The sequence below is a fragment of the Myotis nattereri genome (genome assembly GCF_964212035.1).
Source record: "Myotis nattereri genome assembly, chromosome: Y".
NCBI lineage: Eukaryota > Metazoa > Chordata > Mammalia > Chiroptera > Vespertilionidae > Myotis > Myotis nattereri.
Genome location: NC_138094.1, coordinates 20,700,551 through 20,727,291, shown reverse-complemented (window position 1 = coordinate 20,727,291; position 26,741 = coordinate 20,700,551). Strand labels below are relative to the sequence as shown.

General features: G+C 43.6%; 1 protein-coding gene across 1 annotated transcript in view; it reads left to right on the top strand.

Moving 5' to 3' along the window:
- Window positions 1-5,640: 5,640 nt before the first annotated feature.
- LOC308512370 (centriole and centriolar satellite protein OFD1-like) overlaps window positions 5,641-26,741 on the top strand; it is a gene marked incomplete at both ends in the record, with an annotated part of 134,089 nt that continues 112,988 nt past the window's right edge. The window contains 1 exon segment of the mRNA XM_081082139.1: window positions 5,641-5,683. Within this exon segment, the coding sequence (XP_080938265.1) occupies window positions 5,641-5,683 (43 nt within the window).

The following is a 26,741-nucleotide window of genomic DNA, read 5'->3' as shown; positions in this document are numbered from 1 at the left end:
AGTCGTGGGCTCTTTGGAATCTTGGAGGCACAGTAAAAAATAAATGTGGGCCAAAATACCTGTGTATCCTTACCAAGGAGCTACTACAAAGGGCATTCATTTTAGCTCAGGAATCCTATTCTACATCCCAACCTTTCACAGGCAACAGGTTATTCCCAGCCAAGTTCCAGGGGCCGGGGCCCTAAACATGACTGCCAAAGTCTGTATAAATAACTAATGTTTTCTCAACCCCAGGGAACAATCCATGCAAATTTGGCTTCAGAAAGCTCCTTCTGGGCCCAGGCCTACAACTCTCACTCAGATTGTGAGGGAAAATGTCCTCTCTCAGGATTAAGCACAGTGCACTGATACACCTTCCCCTTCAGAAGATTTGAAGCTGTACTTGGCATGTAAGGATCTGCCATAGTTTGGGATATCCCCATGCTGTACTGAGTCACACATTGGATCTTTTGAAATCCAGGGAGACACAGACAGAGAGAGAGCCAGAGGGCGGGGGGGGGGGGGGGCGGGGGGGAGGCAAGAGAGAGAGAGACAGAGGCAGAGAGGAGCAACTTTTCTGTAGGCTCTTCTGTACCCCCTGCATTGTGATGCCCAAACAACTTTCATATTCCAGGCAGAGGGACCACGTGACAGATTACCACAGTGGTGTTGACCTGAAAATTCCAGACTGGCTGATGAGGTTTCTGGAAGTGGTTCAAACTGTAATGAGGTCAGCAGTTGAGTCTAGACTTGGTATCATGGGCTTAAAGCCGGAGTGGTGCCACCTGGGGTGAGATTTTCTCTTTAACACAAACATTACATGCACCAGGCAGAAACTGGGAAATTGGAGGAGCCCAAGCTCAGGCAGCTTCTATGAGATTCCAGTGTCCAGGAGATACAAGGAGGCAGGAGGGACCACTTAGAATGACCTAGAAACAAAGTGTGAGCGAACATGCCTTCTTCATGAGCAAGAAATACTCCTCTATCCACCACCCCCCCCATACGGAGCCTGCTTTCCCAGGGCATGTGCTGTGGCACTGGGGGCAGGAGAACTTCATGCCCAGTATTGGACAGGCTCCGCCGACTCCCAGCACCCACACATGAATTTGGGGGATGTTTTCACCACATCCTGGTCACCTGCCACCTGCTCTCATCATGGCACTCACTTATGTACAGGACACAGTAGCCTCTGAGCCCATGAGAAGGGCCATCCTGTGCAACCGCCTTCTCCAGTCAAAAAATTGCTACTGTGATCCCAGGTCATCTGCCCTTGTGACCTCTTTTTAAGAAAGGGGGTCCTTAGAATGTGCTCCAAGTCTGGGACCCTCTTTATGCATCCCTGGAATGTCAGTCAGCCCATCAGGAACCTGATGCTGGGGACACCCACTGACAACAGAAATCAGGAGTTCTCCCCAATTCTTCTGAGCTGTTTTGGAGAACATGACAAGCTACAGTGTATAGAAGGAAAATCAACATCCCAGCTGCCTTTCTGGATCCAAAGAGGCACCAAAGAGGCAGGACGATGCCCTTCCTGGGTTCCACAGCAAGCCCTGCCTCTGTGGGCCTTCAGAGGCCCTGGGGACCAGTCCTCATGCATGGGCCTTCCCATCGTCCAATCTCTTCACCCAGCCTTTGAGCAGATACCCTTCCAGCTGGCTTCTTTCCCTCTGCAGTCAGACCTCTTCCTACACTGACCTATTTTGTCCTCTGTGCCTTTTTCAAACTCACAAGTCTCTGCTGGCACTACCTGACCTGCCTGTGCCCAACAATACCTGGTTTCACTTCAGACCCAATGACATCTAGACCTAAACAAAGGATTGCCTCTCTTTCTTGCTCCCCAAGGAGAGCATGCCTCACGTCCAGGACATGCCTGGGTCTAGCCATTGAATGCCAAGGACGCTGTAGGAGGGCTGGCAGGAGGCACTGGCACAGAGTGGACATGTTCTCAGGGATGTCCACGGGTCGGCCGATCCTCGCCCGCCAAAGACAGACTCCTCTCCTCTCTCTCTTCAATACATGATTTACTCAAGAACAGTCACTGAGTGCCTAAGGTGCATTCACTGCTATTCCGGGTGACCTGCAGGGACACTTCATGAGAATGTCACGGTCTTCCTCAGAGAATCTCTGAGGCACGAACCCTCACTTGTCTGAGTAGAGAAATGAAAAAACAAAACAACTGGGCGGGAAAATGTGTAAATCACAGGCTGGTCTTGCTTTGCCCTGTAGAGCATGCCTCACAGAATGGTACCTCCAGGTATAACCTGCCCAGCAATCCTAATAACCATAGGAAAAGTTGTCATTTTTCAATGGCCATTACAAATTTTTATAACAACATTAAAAACTCTGTTAGAAACATACCATACATGCAAATAAATAAAGTTTTAAAATCACTACTTAGCACCCTGTGATTTTAAATATTTGAGAATTAAAAACTGACATGCGCTTTGCAAACTATTTCCTGAGTAGTTTAAACATGGCTTGCGGGTCTTCTGCTCATACAACTTTCCACACAGAGTGAGAGTTTTTTCCATGCCCTGGTCAACTGTCACATTCTTTCTAGGTTTGGATAAGCTTCCAAGGTCCCATTCCTTCCTGCTGCCTACGTGGGCACATGTCTCTGGGAGAGTTCCTTTAGTGTGAAGCTCTTTGGCCTCATGGCTTACCCTGGGACCTCTCCATCCTTTTTTTTGGTCACAACCATGTTGCTCATTTACACTTCTCTGGGAGCTGGCCGTTGTGAACCAGAAGCTGGGTTCTGAGTCACGATGATGAGTAAAAGTAATTCCTAATGTTTGGCAGAATTTAAGAAATTATGGAAGCATTTCACTTTCCAAGTCTCATTACTTCTCTCTCCAGACAAGGGACCTTGGCCGGGGCCATCAACTGACTACCTTCTCCATGTGCAGTAACTGAGGCCTGAATCAGTCGCCTGCACTCGTATCTCTGAGTGAGTCATGGGACGGTGACAAAAGAACAAGGCCCTGGTTCCTGATGTACGGCTCCCATGGCCATCACCTGGGCCAGCCTGATGGGAGTATGCCTAGAGAAGTCACCAGTGAATGGAAACATGCCACTCTCTGTGTGGCAGCGGTGGACACAATCAGGGTCATGGGCAGAGAGCAGGAGTACCCATTTAGGTGACAATCACCTGCCACAATCCAGGTGCTCAGCAGGTCTGTGCTCAGCCATGGTGTAGGGACCCAGTCAGGTCTTCAGGAGGATAGGGTAGGTGATGGTTTGATATTCTCAGGGAGCACTAGGAATGACCTGAGAGTATGTAAATTTACTGATGGGGTGCCACCCACAAGATCTGGGTAGCAGTTGTGCATGGAGGCCCCTCCAACAGGTGAGGTAGAGGGAAAGAAAGGGGTGGGGGACCCAGCTCAGCGCTGGGGCCACAGGAGGCATAGCTCCAGGGTGTCTCCCTCTTGGCCTGAGCTCCGCTATGCCCCGCCGCCTCATCCTCTGCACAGGTGGATCATACTAAGGAGGGCACCTTCCGGCAGCCCAGGGCTGACAATTCTCCGAGCCCAAACTACTCTGGAGTCATGGCCTTGATCTCTCCTCTCAGGGTCCTGTGACCAGTATGTCCTTAAATAGCCACTCTCAATGTGGCTGAGACACTAGTAACACGAGGGGTTACCACCAGGTGACCTTAGTACCAGCAGCATCTGTGTGAGGCCTGATACTCCCAATGCATGAGGGCGAGGTCTCTCCATCCCCATTCTGTAGCTCCCAGGCCTCCCTGACCTCCTTGGGCTGTAGCCAGGGGACAGGTGGTGCACTACTGTTACTTTGTTTCAAGAACCATCCCTTACCCTCAGTGGTGCAAGCTCAGGGGAAGAGACCAAAACTTACCTGTCACCAAACACCAGTTAAGTCAGTCTGTGGGCTCTCATGCCAGCCCTGCTCCGAGCAGAGTTGCTGAACAAGGGGTCCCTAACACACTACAACTTCTTGTCTCACGCTCGCTCTCTTTTACCCCATGAAAACACAGGAGAACAAATGAGTTTTGGAGGACATGACCTGATAATACAACGGCTGCTCCTGTTTCTGCTCCCCCAGGAGGAGCCTGAGGATGCAGATCCCACCTCTTTCCCTAATGATGAGAATGGAAGAGGTGCAGGGCTTCTCTAGACACTCAAGGAGGCTCCCGTAACCAGCACACCTGAAGATGTCTTCCTTCCATGCTGGCTCAGCTCAGAATGGCCTCACGCCCGCCAGTACTTGGTTGCCCTGGTGGTCCATGGTCTCAGTCACCTGTGTCAACCCAGGTCAGAGTAAGAACCAAATGGTCCCCAAATAAGGAAACACCATGTTAACGCATGTACGTAGGAAGCCATGGGCTCCTGGGGAAATCTTCTAGAACACCGTGGAGGAATCTGAAAACTGGAGATGTGCCCTGGCTGGTTGGGCATCATCCTACTAGTGGAAGGGCACAGGGTCGGGGCACGTACAGGAGTCAACAGTATTTCTCTCCTGTCTCACCCCCACTCCTCTCTCTCTGTCAAATGGATGAAAAGAAAAGAAACCCAGATTACTTGAGAAGGTGGCGGCTGGCAGGACAGCGGGGAAAAGGTGATGTGAGTGAAAGGGGAAAGGAGAGTGTGTGGATGTGTGTGTGTGTGTGTGTGTGTGCGTGCGTGTGTGTGTTTGTGTGTCTGTGTGTGAGTCAGGGACAGTTAAATATGGCAGGAGTATCAGAGCCTGGCAGAACCAGTTCTCCTGGACAGGGAGCACCTACCACCTCCGTGGACATTCCACACCATCTGGAAGTGAGGAGCAGCCTCTTGTAGGAACTCATAAACACCACTGCCAACACAGGCCTTAAACACTGCCCGCAACCCGGCAGCCATGCCAGCCCAAATCCTGCTGCCCCACCCAAAGACCAGTAGACCCTAGGACCTCCACCTCCAAAGGTACTGGCCTCCCAGAACAGTATGTGAGACATCGCCCCACCCCAGCAGCAGATATCTGGACACCACAGTTGCGCTTTGCCTGAGCGCAGGCCTTCTGAGCCCACCCTCCACAGGCCTCTTCTGGGTGCTGCTGAGAGCACCTGCTGGGCACACTCTTAGCCAAACAAGGGCGCACTGCTCCAGCAGTAGAAATTCTAAATTCCCTCTCCCTGGATACCTGCCCACAGACACCTCAGTCGTGCGGCTTCAGAGCCAGGGCCTTTCAGTTTGCGTCAGTGCGCCGCACTGACAAATGTACCTCAGTTGCCCCTGTTAGCCGCCACTGGACGTGCATATCCAACCACGGACACCGCAGCAAAAACTGAGTCTTCCCACCCAACAGCTGCAGAACTCTGGACACCACAGTTGCACCTTTCCAGTGTCCAGGCCTCCTGAGCCCAACCACCCCAACAGACATTTCCTGGGTGACTCTGTGAGCCCCTGCTGGGCACGCACAATTTCAACCAAGACCACAAGGCAGCAAAAACTGGGATATACCCCTTCCTATAGCTGACTTCTGGACACCGCAGTTGCGTCTTTTCAGCACACAGGGCTACTGAGACTGCTGCCCCTAACGGCAGCTCCTGATGCCACTTCGAGCCCCAGCTGGGCGTGCTCATATCCAAACAAGGCTGCACAGCCCCAGCAGTAGAAATGTGGACTTCCCCCATCCCGACTGCCAAACAACATACACCATGGTCGCATGGTTTTAGCACGCAGGCCCCCTGAGGCCACTGCACCAGCAGGTAACTCTCAGGGCCTCTGTGACCTGCCACTGAGCACACTAGTATCCAACCAAGTGCTGAATGGCCCAGCAGAAGATAGTCGGACTTCCTCCTTTCCATCTGCAGACCTCTGGTCACTGCATTGCACTGATCCAGCACGCAAGTCCCCTGAGCCTGCTGCAAGGCACAACATGCTGGCATCCAGTCCCCACAGTAGCGCTGCTCCAGCACAAGGGCCCCCTGAGCCCACTGCCCCAGTAGACGATACTTGGGTACCTTTGTAAGCAGGCACTGGGCATCCAATTCCAATTATGGATGCTCATCCCCCAAAGCAGAAAATGGGACTTCTCCCTACACGGGCCAGAGGCACAGCACAATCACTCTGATCCAGTGTGTAGGCCCCACAAGCACACACCACTTGCAGACAGCTCCTGGTGCTATCACTGGGCATATGCCTTTCCAACTGAGGGTGCATGGCTCCCTCAGTAGGATGCAGGGCACCACCCCTCCCCCCCACACACCCCGGGTTACCTACCTCTGGACAGTCTGCTGCTGGATCCTAAACCCCTTTGTGATTCAGAGGGAAATCACACTGGCCAGAATCCCACTGCCTCAACCACAAACTACGAGATACCCGCCTCCGCACACTCATAGGCCTGGGACCTCATAGTGAGTTTCAGAGTAATGCTAATCCAGCGACGGTCACACCACACCAGCTAAAGTCACAGTTCCTGAGCCGCAGGCCCCAAGACTCCTTAATCCCAGGCAATGGTCTTTGGGAACAAACAGTGAGCACATACCAGTGAGACCTCAGAAAACCTTTTCCACCAGAGCCGGAACAATAATCACATCCAAAACACCTTGCAAAACAATGCTGGGGGTCAGTCACATTGCTAACCCGTGATAACACTTCATCCACAAATAAGACACTAACAGTCAAGACCCAACTACCTCAAGAGAACCCAAATAGCTCAAGTAGGGAGCTCCACTAGATGACCTATCCCAGAAGACCTGAGAGATCACACCATTAGAAACACCCCCAAAAGAACCTGCGTAGCAAAGCAGTTGAATCTAGCTCACAGATACAATACCAATATTACAACAAAACATAGGGAGACAGAAAAGCAATCCCCAAAGGAATGAATAAAGTGAAAACTACGGAAAAGGAGTTAAATGAAATGGAGGCAACTAACGTGTCAGATGAAGAAAGTTTAAAATGCAAGAGGAGTGCCTATGGGAGCTTTGTGACAACACCCAACAAAACAACATCTGCATCATAGGCATATCAGAAGGAGAAGAAGTGAAGCAAGGAATAGAAAACATGTTGGAAGAGATAATGACAAAAACTTCACGGATATTGGCCAGAAAATAACTATGCAAGTGCAAGAACCACACAGGGTCCCAAACAAGATGAACCCAAAAAGACCAACACTAAGACCCATCATAATTAAACATCAATGCCAAACTAAGAATCATAAAGGCCATTAGAGAGAGACAGAGAAAGTTACCTACAAGGGATCTCCCATTAGAATATCAACTGATTTCTCAACAGAAACACACCAGGCCAGAAGGGGATGGAATAAAATATACAAAGTGATGTGAAACAAGGGACTGAATACATACCCAGCAAGTCTACCATTCAAAATTGAAGATGGAATCTGGACATTCACAGACAAAAAAGGGCTAAGAGAGTTTATTAACACCAAGCCAGCAATGCAAAAAATGCTAAAAGGACTGCTGTAAAAAGAAGAAACAGAAAGGCAAGATGAAACAAATATATAAGAATAAAAATGATGACAAACAAGTACATATCAATAACAACATTAAATGCAAAGGGATTAAATGCTTCAATCAAAAGACATAAGGTAGGTGAATGGATAAGAAAACATGATCCATATATTTGGAGTCTGTAAGAGACCCACCTCGGAGCTAAGGATTCACACAGACTGATAGTGAAGGGATGGAAAATAAAAGTGTTTCAGGTAAATGGAAATGAGAAAGAAGCTGGGATGGCAATACTTATATCTGACAAAATAGAACTCAAAGTGAAGGCCATAACAAGAGACAAGGAAGGCCACTACATAATACTAAAGGGGGAAATTCAACAAGAAGATATAACTCTGGTAAACATATATGCACCCAATACAGAAGCACCCAAATACATAAAATACACACTTCTGGAAGGTATTAAGGGACAGATAGCAATATAGTCATAGTTGGGGATTTTAATACCCCATTGACACCACTGGATAAATCCTCTAAACAAAAAAAACTCCAAAGAAACAGCAATCCTAAATGACTCTCCAGTTCAGATGGACTTGACACCTTCAGAACATTTCATCCCAAAGCTACTGGATATACATTCTTCTCCAGTGCACATGGGATCTTTTCAAACACAGACTACAGATTAGGACACGCAACATCTCTTCAAATTCAAGAGCATAGAAATCATAATAAGCATCTTCTCAGGTCACAATGGCATAAAACTAGAAATCCACTGCAATAAAAACAATGAAAAAATCAAACACTTGGAAGCTAAATAGCATGCTATTAAACAATGGTTGGGTTATCAAAGAGATCAAAGAAGAAATGAAAAGCATCCTGGAAACAAGTGACAATTAAAACACACAATCCTAAAATCTATGGGATACAATGAAAGCAGCCCTGAGAGGCAAGTTCATAGCTCTACAGGCCTACCTCCAAAAACAAAAAAAAAAAATGGTAATGAAGTATCTAACCTTGCAACTTAATCAATTAGAAAGAAAGCAACAAGAAATGCCCAAAGTACTCAGAAGGTAGTAGATAATAAAGATCAGAGCAGAAAGGAACAACAAAGAGACCAAAAAAATATAAAAGATCAATGAAACCAGGAGCTGGTTCTTTGAAAGGATACCAACAATCATGAACTGCTAGCCAGGCTCAACAAAAACAAAAAGAGATGACCCAAATAAACAAAATTATAAATGAAAGAGGTGAAGTAACAAATGACCCCACAGATATACAAAGGATTGTAAAAAATTACAACAAACAACTCTACTCCAACAAACTGGACAACCTGTGTAGCTGGACATTTGTAAACAAGGATCTGATGTCCTGCCAAGAAGAAGCGAATGTTCTATCAGGAGCACAGCGAGAACTGCAAGCGAGTCACGCTGGGTCAACATTACACACAATCTTGAGTTCCAAGAACATTTACGTCCCTGAGAAAGGCTCAGATTAAATAGTTGTAGGTGTAAAACAGAAAGGGAGGGCACAGCTGCAAGTTGTCTTCAATATGCTATAGTAATCCTATATAATAAAAGGCTAATATGCAAATAGACAAGAAGCAGAACGACCGATTGCTATGCTATTCACTGACCACCAGGGGGCAGAAACCCAATTCAGGAGCTTCCCCTGGTGGTCAGTGCGCTTCCACAGGGGGAATGCCACTCAGCCAGAAGCCCTGAGCCCGGCTCATTGCTGCCAAGTGCAGCGGTGGTGGCAGGAGCCTCTCACATGGGGAGTGGGCCTAACCCATCAGTTGGACATCCACTCAGGGCTCCTGGACTGCGAGAGGGCACAGGCCAGGCTGAGGACTTCCCCCGCTAAGTGCACGAATTTCGTGCACCGTGCCTCTAGTAATATAGAACAAAACAAGATTTATTTTTTTATTTTATTTTTTATTGATTTTTTACAGAGAGGAAGGGAGAGAGATAGATCGATGAGAGAGAAACATCGATTAGCTGCCTCCTGCACATTCCCTATTGGGGATGTGCCCGCAACCAGGGCACATGCCCTTGACCGGAATCTAACCTGGGACTCTTGGGTCCGCAGGCTGAAGCTCTATCCACTGAGCCAAACCAGTCAGGGCACAAAACAAGATTTAATTGATTCACTGCTGACACATGACCTTGTACCAAACCCCAATAAAAACGATGGTGAGAGTGCAAGGTTTGCTGCATGCCTGAGCGAGCTGTAGCCCTCTGTCTGGCGTCAATCATCCTGAGTGCTCATCTTACCTCTGCGTCTTTGGTTCAGTAAACATCCCTCAACTCTTGGCGCCCAAATAGGGACCTTAAGGTAAGTACTGGGAACGCACAGGACTGAAAGGCAAAAAGTCTGCAATGGTATATGCAAAACTTTCGGCAAGCCAGGCAGCGCATTGGGGAACTCCCCAACGGCAGAGAGTCAATATATGACTCTGCTGCGTTCAGTGCTTAAAAGCACTGGGGTTAGTGTGTCTCAAGACACTTTTAGGAAATTAGCTAGAGAAATAAAAAGGCATTGTTATTGGTTTGAGCTGACAGGCAGAAATCAGTTAAATCTAAAGGTTCATGCGCTACGTCACGCTCATCAGAATGGAGATCCTATAGGACAGGAAGTTTGGTCCTTGTGTACTTTGATTACTATGGCTCTTAAATCTTTGCAGTCAAAAGCAGATTATAAGGCTACTCCAATTAAAGTTACTAGCTCTCGTTCTTACTCTGCTTGTGAAACTGATAAAGACATGCCTTCTTTGCCTCCTGGAAATAATACGGACCAAAAAAGGAAAGATTTTGAACGGAAGTTGAAGGGATATGAAGATATAGAAGAGACTGATAAAGAGGACATCCAGGATTTGTCAGAAAGTGAAACTAGTAGCACTGATTCAAGTGGTAGCGAACAAACGAGATTAAAAAAGAAAATCAAAACAAGGGATGACAAACAAGAGTTCTTAAAAGATTTGCTGACTCATACGAAGGCTTTAATATGTGGTATCCCACCGCCTCATGTTAAACCCACTAATAAGTTACAGGAATTAATCAAAAATGCTTTTCCAGTTCAACAGCCACTGTCAGAGGAGCCCGGAGTAACTCCCTCGGCTCCTCTTCCAGACCCACCACATTATTCCACAGGGGCACATAGGCAATTCCAGCTGCCCTTGCCTACTGAAATAAACAAAATATTATTTGATTCAGAACCTGGAGATGAGATTGTTTCTCCCACATGGAGAGAAGAGATAATGATTTCCTTGCATTTCTGATACAGCGGCAGCCAATGCCACAGGATCTGCAATAATATCCCCAATATCCAAATGGTTATGCTAATGTGGCTCATAGTCCTCAGTCCTCATGAGTTTAAACCTCTCAAAAGCTTAAAAGAGGCAATTAATTCTTATGGCATGCATTCCCCGTTTGTGACGGGATTACTTACTAGTTATGCCTCAGAATTTTTGCTAATTCCCCTCGATTTGGAAGCTTTGACCTAAACTGTACTGGATCCAGGAATATATTTACAATTTAAAACATGGTGGAGAGAGGAAGCTGACGTTATGGCTAGAGAAAATGCAGCAAAACAGCCTCCAGGACAAACATTTCAGGAATTAACTGGGTCTGGACAGGATGGGCGATTGCAAGCACAGGCACCTTTTTCAGATTTGCATATCACTCAGATAAATTATGTTGTTTAAGAGCTTGGCAGAGAGTGGATACACCTGGAAAGGCATCTTCTGCTTTTACTAAAATTACTCAACAAGCAGGGGAGCCTTACACTGACTTTCTGTCAAGATTAACAATAGCAGCTGAAACCGGTTTGGCTCAGTGGATAGAGCGTCGGCCTGCGGACTGAAAGGTCCCAAGTTCGATTCCGGTCAAGGGCATGTACCAGGGTTGCGGGCACATCCCCAGTAGATGTGCAGGAGGCAGCTGATCGATGTTTCTCTCTCATCAATGTTTCTAGCACTCTATCCCTCTCCCTCCCTCTCTGTAAAAAATCAATAAAATATATTTTTTAAAAAAAGATTAACAATTGCAATTAGAAAGGCTCTCTCTCAGGAAGAGTCATGAAGATTATTTCTTCACTATTTCTTTACAACCTCAAGACTATGAGAAATCTGCATTTACTGTCCCGGCTTTAAATCAAGCTCAACCCACTCAACGGTATCAATAGAAAGTCTTACCACAAGAAATGTTCAACAGTCCTACTATATGAAAGGCATATGTGCATCAGCCTTTAGAAATAGTCAAAAAAAGATTTCCTAATACTCTAATTTATCATTATATACATGATATTTTAATAGCTTCTGAAATTCAATCACAATTACAGGAGATTTACCAATACCTCCTTGAAAAATTCTAAGACTATAGATTAGAAGTAGCCCCAGAAAAGAAACAATGGCAGGAGCCATGGAAATATCTTGGGCAAAAATTAACAGATGTCTCCATTATTCCACAGAAGGTTCAAATTAGAAGAGGCAGTTTAGAGACTCTAAACGATTTTCAAAAGTTATTAGGAGACATTAATTAGTTGAGACCCAGTCTTGATATACCTACTTATCAATTGACTAATTTATTTCAAATCCTAAAGGGGCCACCTGAATTAAATAGCCCACATGTTTTAATCCCTGATGCAGAAAAATAATTAACTTGGATAGAACAGCATATACAACAAACACAATTAAATAGACTTCTCTCCATAGACAATTTTAAATTATTAGTTTCCACACTGAGCATTCTCATACAGGGTTACTTCTTCAAGATAGTAATGTTATTGAATAGATTTTCTTGCCTCATAAATCACAGCAAAATAAAACAGACTTATATTCAAACAATTTGCCAAATTATTTACAAGGGGAGATTAAGATTAAGACCATTATGTGGTTTAGATCCAGAAGAAATTATAGTACCTTTTACTGTCAAAAAAATTCAAAAATTGTTTCGAATATGTGATAACTAGCAAACTGCTTGTGCTCATTTTTTAGAGAAAATACATAAACATTATCCTACAAATAAAAGGTGACAATTTCTTAAGAAAACTGAATGAATATGGCCTCATCATATTATAGCTAATGAACCAATTCAAGGCCCCACTGTTTATACCAATGCAAACAAGCTAGGAATAGCTGGTTTTCATTTTCAACAGCTAACAAAGGTAATTCAGTCTCCATACACTTCAGTACAATGCGCAGAACTATTTGCCATTGTTTTATTACTACAACATTTTCCTCAAGCTGTAAATATTGTCACTGATTCTCAATATGCAGTAATTACTCACTTACTAAAAGCTTTTGCAGTAATGGAAATACTTCAAAATATTAACACTGATAATGGTTCTGCATATCTATCTACAAAATGTCAAACATTTTTTTTCAATTTCATCATATCACTCACGTCACTGGCATCCCTTGTAACAATACAGGACCAGCTATTATTGAAAGACAAAATCACACCTTAAAGGAAATGATCAAAAAACAAAAACAGGGAGAATCCCCTACATGAAGACTATTAACAGCTCTATTTACTTTAATTTTTTTAAATCAAGATGAGACTGACAGTACTGCTGCTCAGCGACACTGGGTAAAGGATGTTTCACAAGAATTCAATCAACCTGTGTTTTATCATAATGAGTCCTCTCAGTCATGGGATCCTGCATGGGTCCTACGATGGGGGCGAGGATATGCTTATATTTCCACAGGTAAAGAAAAGTTCTGGGTTCCTGAGAGGCGTCTTCAGCGGAGACATGGGAACCAAAAGGAAGTTCTACTTAAGTGCCCTGACTAAGGATTTCTCAGAGATGACCTTGATGGGGTCTCCTACCCGCAAAGCTCTAAGTTCAACGCAACATTCATCTGTACCAACCTGGGGTCAGGTGAAGAATCTTCCGAAAGAGGGAGAACAACTGGTTTGGCATCATGGTAAAGAAGTGACGCCATCGACTTTGTTCCTTGCTATACTTGCACTAATAACCACTCAGGTAAATGCTAAGAATCATATATACTGGGCTTACAGTCCTAATCCCCCACCGAATAGAGGTGTTTCTTGGTTGGATTCAAAGGTTCGAATTTATGTTAATGACTCAAATTGGTTACCCGGACCTTATGATGATCGAGGTCCATTAAAACCAGAAGAGGAAGGTAGAGTCATAGAAAATCATACCACTGGAACTCAGCGAGTGCCAATATGCTTAGGTCAAGGAGACCATTGTTCAACAATACAGGCACAAGCCCTGCTGAACATTTTGAAAACACTATTACCGCAACAAAAAACAGGCATTTGATTCTTCTGAGTGCCCATGGGTTTAAAAATGTTAGTTGGGATAACAACAGTACACCTCCATTACTTCCACCATGTCATGTTCCTATGTTTACACACTTGTCTGATTGAGTCCATTGGGAATCCTGTAGAGGAGAGACAGTTTGGGTTTTATCTAATACTTCCTATGGAAGCATCACTGATTGGAGCCCTTCAGGTTCTGCCCCTTCCAAAGCCAATGGAGCTGATCTACGATGGCATAGAGGAGAGAACAAGTCCATATCCACGCAAGCGAATGTAAGCATCGTATGGCATGATGGAGGATTTGCTCCCCCAACACCTCATCAAGAAGGACATCCTGCTGAATCTGACTTATGGAAACTGGGGTCTGCCTTACACTCTTTGAAAGCATATATTTGCATAAAATAAGCAAATCTATAAAAATAACTCTGGGATATACACCTTACAATTTTATGCTAACAAAACTGCCTTTGCACAAGCCTGTGTTCGATTACCATTTTTATTAATGATAGATGATCAAATTGTAAGTCTGCAGAGAAAATTCATATGAAATATAACTAGAATTATTCATCAATTTGCATTACTCCTGTACCTTAGAATGAAAGTCTGTTTCCATGGGAAAAGGTTAAAAAACATATGTTCAATCATAAAAATCTAACAAAAGAAATTCTAAATTTACAATCTCATATACAAAAAATATTTCAAAAGAAATTGCATAAATTAACTGGGAAAAAAGTGTTAAAAATATGGTTAAGGAATTGCAACAATTAAATCCTATACCCCATTTACAAGCTACTTTAGGAGCTCCTGCTGGAATACTATTATTGATACTCTATCTCTGTATCATTTTATATTTAGTCTTCCAAGGACTCGGGAAAACCAAGCAACTAATTGCAACTAATTAGGAGAAAAACAGCTGTGTTTTCACTGATGCTCCATCAAATGAAGCAAGAAAAAAAAAGGGGGGTTTGTAGCAGGACATTTGTAAACAAGGATCTGAAGTCCTGCCAAGAAGAAGTGAATGTTCTATCAGGAGCACAGCGTGACTTTCAAGCGAGTCACGCTGGGTCAACACTGCACACAATCTTGAGTTCCAGGAACATTTTCCTCCATGAGAAAGGCTAGGATTAAATAGTCATGGGTGTAGAACAGAAAGGGAAGGCACAGCTGCAAGTTGTCCTCAATAAGCTATTGTAATAATATAGAACAAAACAAGATTTAATTGATTAACTGCTGATTCACTAACCTTGTACCAAACCTCAATAAAAGCAATGGTGAGAGTGCAGAGTTTGCTACATGCATAAGCGAGCTGTAGCCCTCTGTCTGGCATCAATCATCCTCTATGGCCGTCTTACCTCTGAGTCTTTGGTTCATTAAACATCCCTCATCAATCTGGACAAAATAGACATATTCCTAGAAAAATACAAGTTTCCAATACAAAATCAGGAAAAAGCAAACAACGTGAACAAGCCAAAAACTAGTGAGAAAATTGAAACAGTAATCAAAAAGCTTTCAGAAAACAAAAGCCCTGGACCAGATGGCTTCACAGGGGAGTTTTACCAAACATTCAAAGAAGAAATAAAACCAATTCTTCTCACACTCTTTCGAAAAATTCAGGAGGAAGGCACGCTTCCAAGCTCTTTTTATGAAGCCAGCATTACCCTAATTCGAAAACCAGGAAAAGACAACACAAAGAAAGAGACTTACAAGCCAATATTCCAGTTGAACAGTGATGATGCAATCCTCAACTAAATTCTAGCAAACTGGATCCAGCATTACATTAGAAAGATCATACACCAAGAACAAGTGGGATTTATCCCAGGGATGCAAGGCTGGTACAATATCCTCAAATCAATAAGCATGATACATCACATAAAAAAAAATGAGAGACAAAAAAAAAACACAATCATATCATTTGGTGCAGAAAAGGCATTTGACCAAGTGCAACAGCCTTTTCTGATAAAAACACTCAGCAAAGTGGGAATAGAAGGATCATCCCTCCCCATATAAAAGCCTTATATTAAAAGCCTACAGCCAACATCATACTCAATGGGCAAAAACTAAATCCATTTCCCTCAAGAACAGGAACAAGACAGGGATGCTCGCTTACACCACTTCTCTACAAAATGGTACTGGAAATGCTAGCCACAGTGATCACACAAGAAAAGGAAATAAATGGCTCCCAAATTGGAAAATAACAAATAAATTGTCATGATTTGCAGATGACATGATACTGCACATAGAAAACCCCAAAAACTCCTTCAAAAAATTAGTAAACTTAATAAATGAATTCGGCAACGTAACAGAGTAAAAAGTTAACACCAAGAAATGTATGGTATTTTATACACCAATAGTGAACTTACACAAAGAGAGTTTGAAAAACAATCCCATTTATCATCCCACCAAAATAATTAAGATACCTATGAATAAACTTCGTTACAAAGGTAAAAGACCTCTACTCAGAAACTGCAAGACGTTGAAAAAGAGATAGAGGAAGACAAAACTGATTAAAGAACATGCCATGTTAATGCTTGGTAGAATCAACATCATGAAAATTGCTGTACTACCCAAAACGAACTATCGATTCAATACACTCCACGTTAAAATACCAACAGCATATTTCACAGACCTAGAATGAACTCTCCAAAAATCCATCTGTAATAAAAATAAAATGACCCTGAACCTGAACAGGTTTGGCTCAGTGGATAGAGCGTCGGCCTCCAGACTGAAAAGTGCCAGGTTCAATTCTGATCAAGGGCATATACCTTGGTTGGGGGAACATCCCCAGTAGAGGGTGTGCAGGAGGCAGCTGATCCATGTTTCTGTCTCATCAATGTTTCTAACTCTCTATCCCTCTCCTTTACTCTCTATTAAAAACCAATAAAATATATTTAAGAAACAAACAAACCTCAAATAGCTGCAGCGATCCTGAGAAAGAAGAACAAAGTAGGAGGGATCTCAGAACCAGATATCAAGCTGTTTTACAAAGCCACTGTTCTCAAAACTGCCTGACACTGGCACAAGAATAGACGTATAGACCAATGGAATAGAATAGAGAACGAAGAAATCAATCGAAACCACTAGCTCAATTAATATTGATAAAGGAAGCAAAAACATACAATGGAGACAAAACAGTCTCTTCAATAAATGGTGCTGGGAAATTTGGTCAGATACGTGCAGAAAATGAAACTAGGCCACCAACTGGCACCATACACAAAAAACAAACTCAAAATGGATAAAGGACTTAAAGATAAGACAGGAAACTAAAAATATTAGAAGAAACCACAGGCAGCAGAGTCTCAGACATATGCTGAAGCAATATCTTCACCGAACCAGCTCCTGGGACAATGGAAAATAAAGTTAAAATAAACAAATGGGATGGCATCAAAATAAAAAGCATCTTCATAGCAAAATAAACCATCAACAAGACAACAAAGCCCACTGCATGGGAGAACATATTTGCCAATGTTCTCTCTGATAAGGGTTTCATCTCCAACATTTACAGGGAACGCATACAATTTAACAAAAGGAAGATAAACAACGCAATCACAGAAATGGGCAATGGAACTAAAAAGATACTTTTCCAGAGAGGACTAAAGGAAGGCCAAGAGACACATGCTCAGAGTCACTAATCATCTGAGAGATGCAAATGAAAAGGACAATGAGATACCACCCCACAGCTGTCAGAATGGCTTATCATCAACAAATCAACAAAGGGCTAGTGCTGGTGAGGATGGAGAGAAAAAGGAACCCTCCTTCACTGCTGGTGGTAATGCAGACTGGTGCAGCCACTATGGAAAACAGTATGGAGTTTCCTCAAAAAACTAAAAACGGACTCCCATTTGACCCAGTGATCCCACTTCTAGGAATATATCCCAGGAACCTAGAATTACCAATCAGAAAGGATACATGCACCTCTATTTCACTGCAGCACAATTTACAATAGCTAAGATTTGGAAACAGCCTAAGTGCTGGTCAGCAGATGAGTGGGTTAAAAAGCCGTGGTACATCTACACACTGGCATAGTATGCTGCCGCAAAAAGGAAGAAACACTGACAATGTGCAACAGCATAGATGGAGCTGGAGAGCATTATGCTAAGCAAAGCCAGTCAGTCAGTCTGAGAAAGATAAATATCACATGACCTCACTCATCTGTGAATTATAATGAACAACATAAACTGATGAACAAAAACAGATCCAGGATTCTGAAGATGGCGGCGATATAGGCAGACGCGTCCCAGGTCGTGTCCCGGAGCAAATGGAGTGAGCAGCTGAAACTAATAACACCCACCCTAATTGGCGAAATTGCTCAGCTGGTGAGACCGTTTGCAGCTGGGAAGGGCAGAACTCCCCTGGAAAGGTAAAAAAAACCAGGGATTTGGGCAGGAAAGTTTGCCAGACCTCTGAGCCCAGAGGGTCGGATCGAGACTGCGTGGCAGACAGCCGTGTCCCTTGGGACAGGCATAGCCCCTGACTGGGGAAAGGAGATCCGCGGGATTCCTGGTGCCATCGGGGGATTTGAGAGCTGGGTTCTGTGATCACAGAGGACTGAGCCTAAAGGGGGCAGCCTGAAGAGCTGACCAGACCATACAGTGCCGGTAAGAGAAGAGCTTACAGAAACCAAGCATTTCCCGTTTCCGTGGCCGGCGTTTGTTTGTTTTCACTGAATCCTGTTCATAAGATATTTTGGATACAGACACACACCTGTGCTGAAGAGAGGGAGAGGGTGCGGAGGAGTGGAATCTGCGGAGAGACGGAGGAGAGAAGGGGGGCCGGGAGAGGTGGCAGCGAATTGAGCGCTGAGACACCCCTGAGCACAGGACTGGGGCATCCATTCTCTCCGGAGAGTGAGACTCCTCCCCCCAGTCCCCAGGCAAGAAGCACAGCCACACCCAGATGCCACCCTGAATGAGATCAAGGATTAAAATAATCTGATCAATTCCTGGGAGTTGACAGGGTCTGGCCTATAGAGGGATTTTCAATCCCAGCAACAACACAGAGCGGGTAACTATTAGGGAACCAGCTCTGTATAGTTGACCTCTCCAAATCAGTTTTAAATGCGATAAGAAGCCGTATAGCCTCAGAGGACAACCCCAGAACACTGCCACCCTGAGGCTGAGCCACAAACTGACTCTTTGCTAAACACAAAATAAGGCAGTCTGGGAAACAAATACGACCTGCTTTAAAATAAGGACTGTGGTTTACAACACAGAGGAACAGTGTATCGCAGGGAAACTCAACACTCTCCTGAATACCTGGCAGGACTAAAGGCGAGCCAGACTGAAGAATAGAAGAACCTAAGGACCTTCACTACTGCAATATTTTTTTTTTCTTTTTTCACCTTTTAACTAAGAAAACAATTTTTTTTCTTATATTTTTTCTATTTTTTTCTTTTTTTTCTTTTCTTTTTTTTCCTTCTTTTTCCATCACCTGATTTTACCCTTTTAATTACGACCTTCTTATTTTTAACCAGTATTATTACTGCTACCATTTTACCATTTTTTAAAGGGACATTTTTTTTTTTTTTATTTTTGGTTTAGTGTCCTCCATTCTATTTTCATCGTTATATTATTGTTTCTAGTTTGCATCCATCTCCAGGGAGCTGTTGCTGGAATTTGTTGGGATTAGTGGCGGTTCTATAGGGGTAGTTTCCGCATATAAAAATTCTCTTCCCCCTTCCACTTCATTCTCTCTTTTCGCTCTTTTTTTTTTTCTTTTCTTTTCTCGCTTTTATTTTCCGCCCTCCTTTTTCCCAATTTCATTTTTGCACTCCTTTTTTTGGTCCCTACTTTTCTTTTCTTTTTTCTATTTTATCTTTTTCTCTTCCTTCTTCCTTATCCCCTAATTCTCTTAATTTGGGTGGTCACCTTTATTTGGGGTTATTAATATTGTGAATATATTTGTGTTTAGTGCCTGGTATGTGGTCCCTTGTTGAGTTGTATTTTGTGCCTTTAAATCAACGCTGCAGATCCAAGCAACAGCAGCCTCCTGAGCACCACCTCCTCTGCTGAGGAACAGGAGCTGTACGTGAAGCCTCCCCCCACCAGCCACAAGAGCCACCACAGCTGTGAACAGCACCCACCAGAGGAGCTGCTGCCAACTGAGGAGCAGCTGCTACTGCAACCACCCGAAGAACAACCACAGACCAAGGAGTCACTGCCACCCAGGGAGCAGCCACTGAACGACTCAATGTCTAGATATGTCAGTGAGATCAAACATGGGTAGAGAAAGAAACCCCCAAAAGAAAGAGAAGGAGGACTCTCCAGAAAAGCAGCTAATACAGAGGCATGCAACATGACAGAAAAAGAATTCAGAATAAGGGTCCTAGAGTGCATAAACTGGATGGAGGAAAAAATCAACAACTTCTACAAGAAGCAAGAAGAAACAGATGGAAAAGTCAACTACCCATGCAAGAAGCAAGAAGAAACAGGTGAAAAAATCAATAACATATGGAAATAACGATAAGAAACAGATGAAAAAATCAACAACTTAAGTAAGACCCAAGAAGACATGATGAGTGATATAGCTGCAATAAAAAACACCATTGAAAGTATCAACAGTAGATTAGGAGAAGCGGAGGACCTAATTAGTGAATTAGAAGACAAGGAAGCAAAACACACCCAAAATGTACTGCAATTGGAGAAAAAAATTAAAAGACAGGAGAATAGCCTAAGGGAGATTTGGGACAACATGAAACGAAACAACATAAGAATAATAGGGGTACCAGAACAACAGGAAGAAGAACAAGGATTAGAAAACCTATTTGAAGAAATAATATCAGAAAACTTCCCTGAGGTGGGGAAGAAAAAAGTCACACAAGCCCAGAGAGTCCCAAACAAGGTGAACCCGAAAAGACCCACAGCAAGACACATCATAATTACCATGGAAAATGTTCAGGACAAAGAGAGAATTTTACAGGCTGCAAGAGAGAGACGGAAAATGACTTACAAGGGATCTCCCATTAGATTATCAAATGATTTCTCAACAGAAACACATCAGGCCAGAAAAGAATGGACGGAAATTTACAAAGTGATGCAAAGCAAAGGACTGAATCCAAAAATACTCTATCCAGCAAGGCTATCATTCAAACTTGAAGGGGAAATAAAAAGCTTCACAGAAAAAAAATGGCTAAGGGAGTTTATCACCACCAAGCCAGCATTGAAAGGAATGCTAAAGGGACTGATATAAAAATAAGAAATAAAAAAACTCAGAAAGAAAACAGCTACACAAAAAAAAGAAATGGCTACAAACAAGTACCTTTCAATAATAACTTTAAACGTAAACGGACTAAATGCTCCAACCAAAAGACATCAAGTGGCGGAATGGGTAAAAAAAAAAAAACATGAGCCATACATCTGCTGTCTACAAGAAACCCACCTCATTAGAAGGGACTCACACAGACTGAAAGTGAAAGGATGGAAAAATATCTTTCAGGCAAATGCAAAGGAAAAGAAAACTGGGGTACCAATACTTATATTGGACAAAATCGACCTCAAAGTGAAGGCCATAACAAAAGATAAGAAAGGCCACTTCATAATACTAAAGGGATCAATACAACAAGAGGATATAACCCTGGTAAACATATATGCACCCAATGCAGGGACACCCAAATTCATAAAAAAACTCCTAGACGATATCAAAGGAGAGATCGACAACAATACAATCATAGTAGGGGACTTTAATAGACCACTGACAGCACTGGATAAGTCCTCTAGACAAACAATCAGCAAAGATACAGCAATCCTAAATGACTCACTAGATCAGATGGACTTAATTGACATCTTCAGAACACTTCACCCCAAAGCCAGGGAATATACATTCTACTCATGTGCTCATAAGTCATATTCAAAAATAGACCATATATTGGGTCACAAGCAAAGTATCCCCAAATTCAAGATGACTGAAATCATAAAAAGCATCTTCGCAGACCACGATGGCATAATATTAGAAATAAACTACTATAAAAACAACCCAACATACTCAAACACTGGAAGCTGAATAGCATGCTATTAAATATTGATTGGATTACCAATGAGATCAAAGAAGAAATTAAAAACATCCTGGAAACTAATGACAATGAAAACACAACAATCCAAAACCTATGGGACACAATGAAAGCAGTCCTGAGAGGGAAGTTTATAGCTCTACAGGCCTATCTCAAAAAAAAAGAAAAAATGGTAGTAAGTCATATAACTCTACAACTCAAAGAATTAGAAAGAGAGTGACAAGAAAAGTCCAGAGTGAGCAGAAGGAAGGAGATAATAAAGATTAGAGCAGAAATAAATGACATAGAGACCAAAAAAACAATACAGAAAATCAATGAAACCAAGAGCTGGTTCTTTGAAAGGATAAACAAGATTGAAAAACCTCTAGCCACACTCACCAAGAAGCAAAGAGAGAGTACCCAAATAAACGAAATCAGAAACGATAGAGGAGAAATAACAACAGACCCCACAGAAATACAAATGATTGTTAAAAAATACTATGGACAGCTCCACTCCAACAAACTAGACTACCTGGAGGAAATGGAAAAATTCCTAGAAAAATACAACATTCCAAACTCAATCAGGAAGAATCTAAAAATCTCAACAGGCCAATAACTATGGCAGAAATTGAAGCAGTCATCAAAAAGCTTCCAGCTAACAAAAGCCCAGGACTGGACGGCTTCACAGGGGAGTTTTACCAAACATTCAAGGAAGAACTAAAACCTATCCTTCTCGAACTACTACAAAAAATTCAAGAGGAAGGAATACTTCCAAGCTCATACTATGAAGCCAGCATCACCCTAATACCAAAACCAGGTAAACACAACACAATGAAAGAGAATTACAAGCCAAAATCCCTCATGAACATAGATGCGAAAATCCTCAACAAAATCTAGCAAATCAGATCCAGTAGTACATCAGAAAGATCATACACCATGACAAAGTAGGATTTATCGCAGGGATGCAAGGATGCTACAATATGCACAAATCAATAAACGTGATACATCACATAAACAAATTGAAAGAAAAAAAAAACCAAATGGTCATATCAATAGATGCAGAAAGAGCATTTGACAAAATTCAACACACATTTTTGATTAAAAACTCTCAGTAAGGCGGGAGTAGAAGGATCATACCTCAACCTAATAAAAGCCATATATGACAGGCCCACTGCCAACATAATACGCAATGGACAAAAACTAACACCATATCCCCTAAGAACAGGAACAAGACAGGGATGCCCACTCTCACCACTCCTGTTCAACATAGTACTGGAAGTGTTAGCCATTGCAATTAGGCAAGAAGAAGAAATAAAAGGCACCCAAATTGGAAAAGAGGAAGTAAAAGTGTCCTTATTTGCAGACTACATGATATTATACATACAAAACCCTAGAGACTCCATCAAAAAGCTATTAGACTTAATACATGAATTTGGCAATGTAGCAGGATACAAAATTAACCCCAAGAAATCTAAGGCAGTTCAGTACACCAATAGTGAACTTTCAGAAAGAGAGATTATAAAAAAAATCCCGGTTACCATCGCACCAAAAAAATTAAGCTACCTAGGAATAAACTTAACTAAAGAGGTAAAAGACCTCTACTCAGAAAACTACAGGACTTTGAAAAAAGATATAGAGGAAGACATAAACAGATGGAAGAACATACCGTGTTCATTGATTGGTAGAATCAGCATCATTAAAATGTCCATACTACCCAAAGCAATCTATAAATTCTACGCACTTGCCATTAAAATACCAACGGCATACTTCATAGATCTAGAACGAACTCTCCAAAAATTCATCTGGAATAAAAAAAGGACCCCAAATAGCTACAGCAATCCTGAAAAAGAACAAAGTAGGTGGGATCACAATACCAGATATCAAGATGTATTACAAAGCCACTGTTCCCAAAACTGCCTGGTACTGGCACAAGAACAGGCATATAGATCAATGGAATAGAATAGAGAGCCCAGAAATCGGCCCGAACCAATATGCTCAATTAATATTTGACAGAGGAGGCAAGAACATACAATGGAGCCAAGATAGTCTCTTCAATAAATGGTGTTGGGAAAATTTGACTGATATATGCAAGAAAATGAAGTAGATCACCAACTTACACCATACCAAAAATAAACTCAAAATGGATAAAGGACTTAAATGTAAGACAGGAAACCATAAAAATTCTAGAGGAATCCAAAGGCAACAAAATTTCAGACATATGCCGAAGCAATTTCTTCACTGATACAGCTCCTAGGGCACTTGAAACTAAAGAGAAAATGTACAAATGGGACTACATCAAAATAAAAAGCTTCTGCACAGCAAAAGAAACCATCAACAAAACAACGAGAAAACCCACTGTGTGGGAAAACATATTTGCCAATGTCATATCTGATAAGGTCCTAATCTCCAAAATTTATAGGGAACTCATACAACTTAACAAAAGGAAGATAAACAATCCAATCAAAAAATGGGTGAAGGACCTAAATAGACATCTTTCAAAAGAGGACATTCAGAAAGCCAAGAGACATATGAAAACATGCTCAAAGTCACTAATCATCCGAGAGATGCAAATCAAAACAACAATGAGGTACCATCTCACACCTGTCAGACTGGCTATCATCAACAAATCAACAAACAACAGGTGCTGGAGAGGATATGGAGAAAAAGGAACACTTGTGCACTGCTGGTGGGAATGCAGACTGGTGCAGCCACTATGGAAGACAGTATGGAGTTTCCTCAAAAAACTGAAAATGGAACTCCCATTTGACCCTGTGATCCCTCTTTTAGGAATATATCCCAAGAAACCAGAAACACCAATCAGAAAGGATATATGCACCCCTATGTTCATAGCAGCACAATTCACCATAGCTAAGATCTGGAAACAGCCTAAGTGCCCATCAGTAGATGAATGGATTAGAAAACTGTGGTACATCTACAGGATGGAATACTATGCTGCTCTAAAAAGGAAGGAACTCTTACCATTTGCAAAGGCATGGATGGAACTGGAGAGCATTATGCTAAGTGAAATAAGCCCGTCAATGAACGATAAATACCACATGATCTCACTCATTCATGGATAATAGAGACCATTATAAACTTTTGAATAATAATAGAAGCAGAGCTGCCTCAAACAGATTGTCAATCTGCAGCGGGAAGGCTGGGGAGTGGTGGGGGACAGGAGGTAGGGTGTAGGAGGTCAACCAAAGGACTTGTATGAATGCAAATAAGCATAACCAATGGACATAAGACACTGGGGGATAGGGGAGGCTAGGGGACTGTCTAGGGCGGGGCAGGGAAAAATGGACACATATGTAATAACCTTTGTATTACTTTAAGCAATAAAAAAAAAGAAATATAGCTAACAAAACAATTTAAAAAGCCTCAGCCCTCAATTTAGATATTCTAATAAAAATTTAATTAAAAAAAAAAAAACAGATCAAGAGAGAGAGAAGCATGGATCAGACCATCACCCTCAGAGGGAAGGTAGGGGAGGGTGGGGCTAAGGGGGAGAGTTCAACCAAAGGACTTGTATGCATGCCTATAAGCCTAGCCAATGGTTGCAGACACCAGGAGGTGAGAGTGAGGGCATGCTTGCGGGGTGGGGGTGGGGGTGTGGGGGCAGTGGGGGATAAGAACACATATGTAATACCTTCATCAGTAAAAAGAAAGAAATAAAAGGAACCCAGGAACATATCATCAGGTGAGAATTCACACACTCACACTCACGCACACTCAGGCACACACACACTCACACCAGGAGAGGGCTCTGCCACTCTCAGTGGGAATCACCTCTTAAATCCCACCCGACCACTGCTTTCTCACCAGCTGAACCAGAGTACAATGACGAGTGACAGGCCTGGTGCTCTGTGGAAAGCGACCTCTCCCTCCTGGACACTGCCCACTGTCCAGCAGCCACTTTTCTGCGCCCCCTCTGTCCCCCACGCCCTGAGCAGGGCTGGGCTGGCCTGAGAGCCCACAGACTTGAGGAGCCAGATCCCGGGGGAGTTGGCGCCGAGGGCTGTGGGGACGCCCTTGGTCAACTGCAAACTCGGCCAGCTGAGGTCACAGAATAAAGGCCTACGCTGGAGTTCCATGAATTGTTGCGTCTAAGTCCCCTCAGCGAGCTCCCACTCTGGCACAGCGGGCGGGGTTTGGACCTCAGGCCTTCACTCCAACCAGGTGGGAACTCATTTTCAGATAGAAAGAGCCTGCGGGGGAGGGGCTGCTGGTTGCCAGTGACTAGAGCAAGTTCACCCCAAGAGACAGCAAGTCCACCCCTGGAGACAGCAAGAATCCAGAGTGTTTGCTTACCTTTTCCACAGGCCAAGCTCCTCACCACGTGGACTCCTGCACAGCAGGGAGGTTGGCAGGAAGGAAGAGGTGGGGGCCTGCGCCTGGCAAGCTTCCTGGGACTGCGCCCTGGTTGCTTTGGGGGCGAATCTCGCGAGATCATGAGATCCAGAGCGAACCAAGATCCGGAGCAGGAGGGGGGCGGGGGGGGGGGGCGTGTTTTAACAGGCCAAGGGAAGGTGGAGAAAGGGGCACCTGTGCCACACCCACCAGGCTGCAAGGGGTGGCCGAGGGAGGGTGGCTGTTAGTGGGAACCTTGTGCTTCCAGGCATGAGGGTGGGGGCTCTCGCGGAAGTGGAGGGAGAAACAGGAGGCCGCGATCCCAGCTAACCTCCCACTCGCCACCCCTGGTCTGTGTTTCTGGGGACCCCTTTCCCTCTGTGGTTGTGGCTGCCACTTACCTACCTTGTTCCCTGGGCCAGGCTTGGCGCCCCACTCCCACCCCACCGCAGCCCCCTGTCTAGAAAAGAGCGCCCTGCCCTGGGCTAGCCCACTGTCCCTACTGTCTGGATGGGGACATTTTAGTAACCCCCGGGACAGAGGAGAGCTGGCCAGATGCAATTACATTGTCTCTCTCCACAGGTGCCCTCCTCAGTCTACCCCTGGGGTTTGGGTCATCAGAGCTCTTTGACAAGCCTGGAATCCAGCCTTTGCTCTGCTCACCTCCCCTAAGCCTTCAGGTGATGGCAGCCTCCCTGCCTTCCTCCCCCCTCAGGAAGGGGTTCTCCTCTCACCA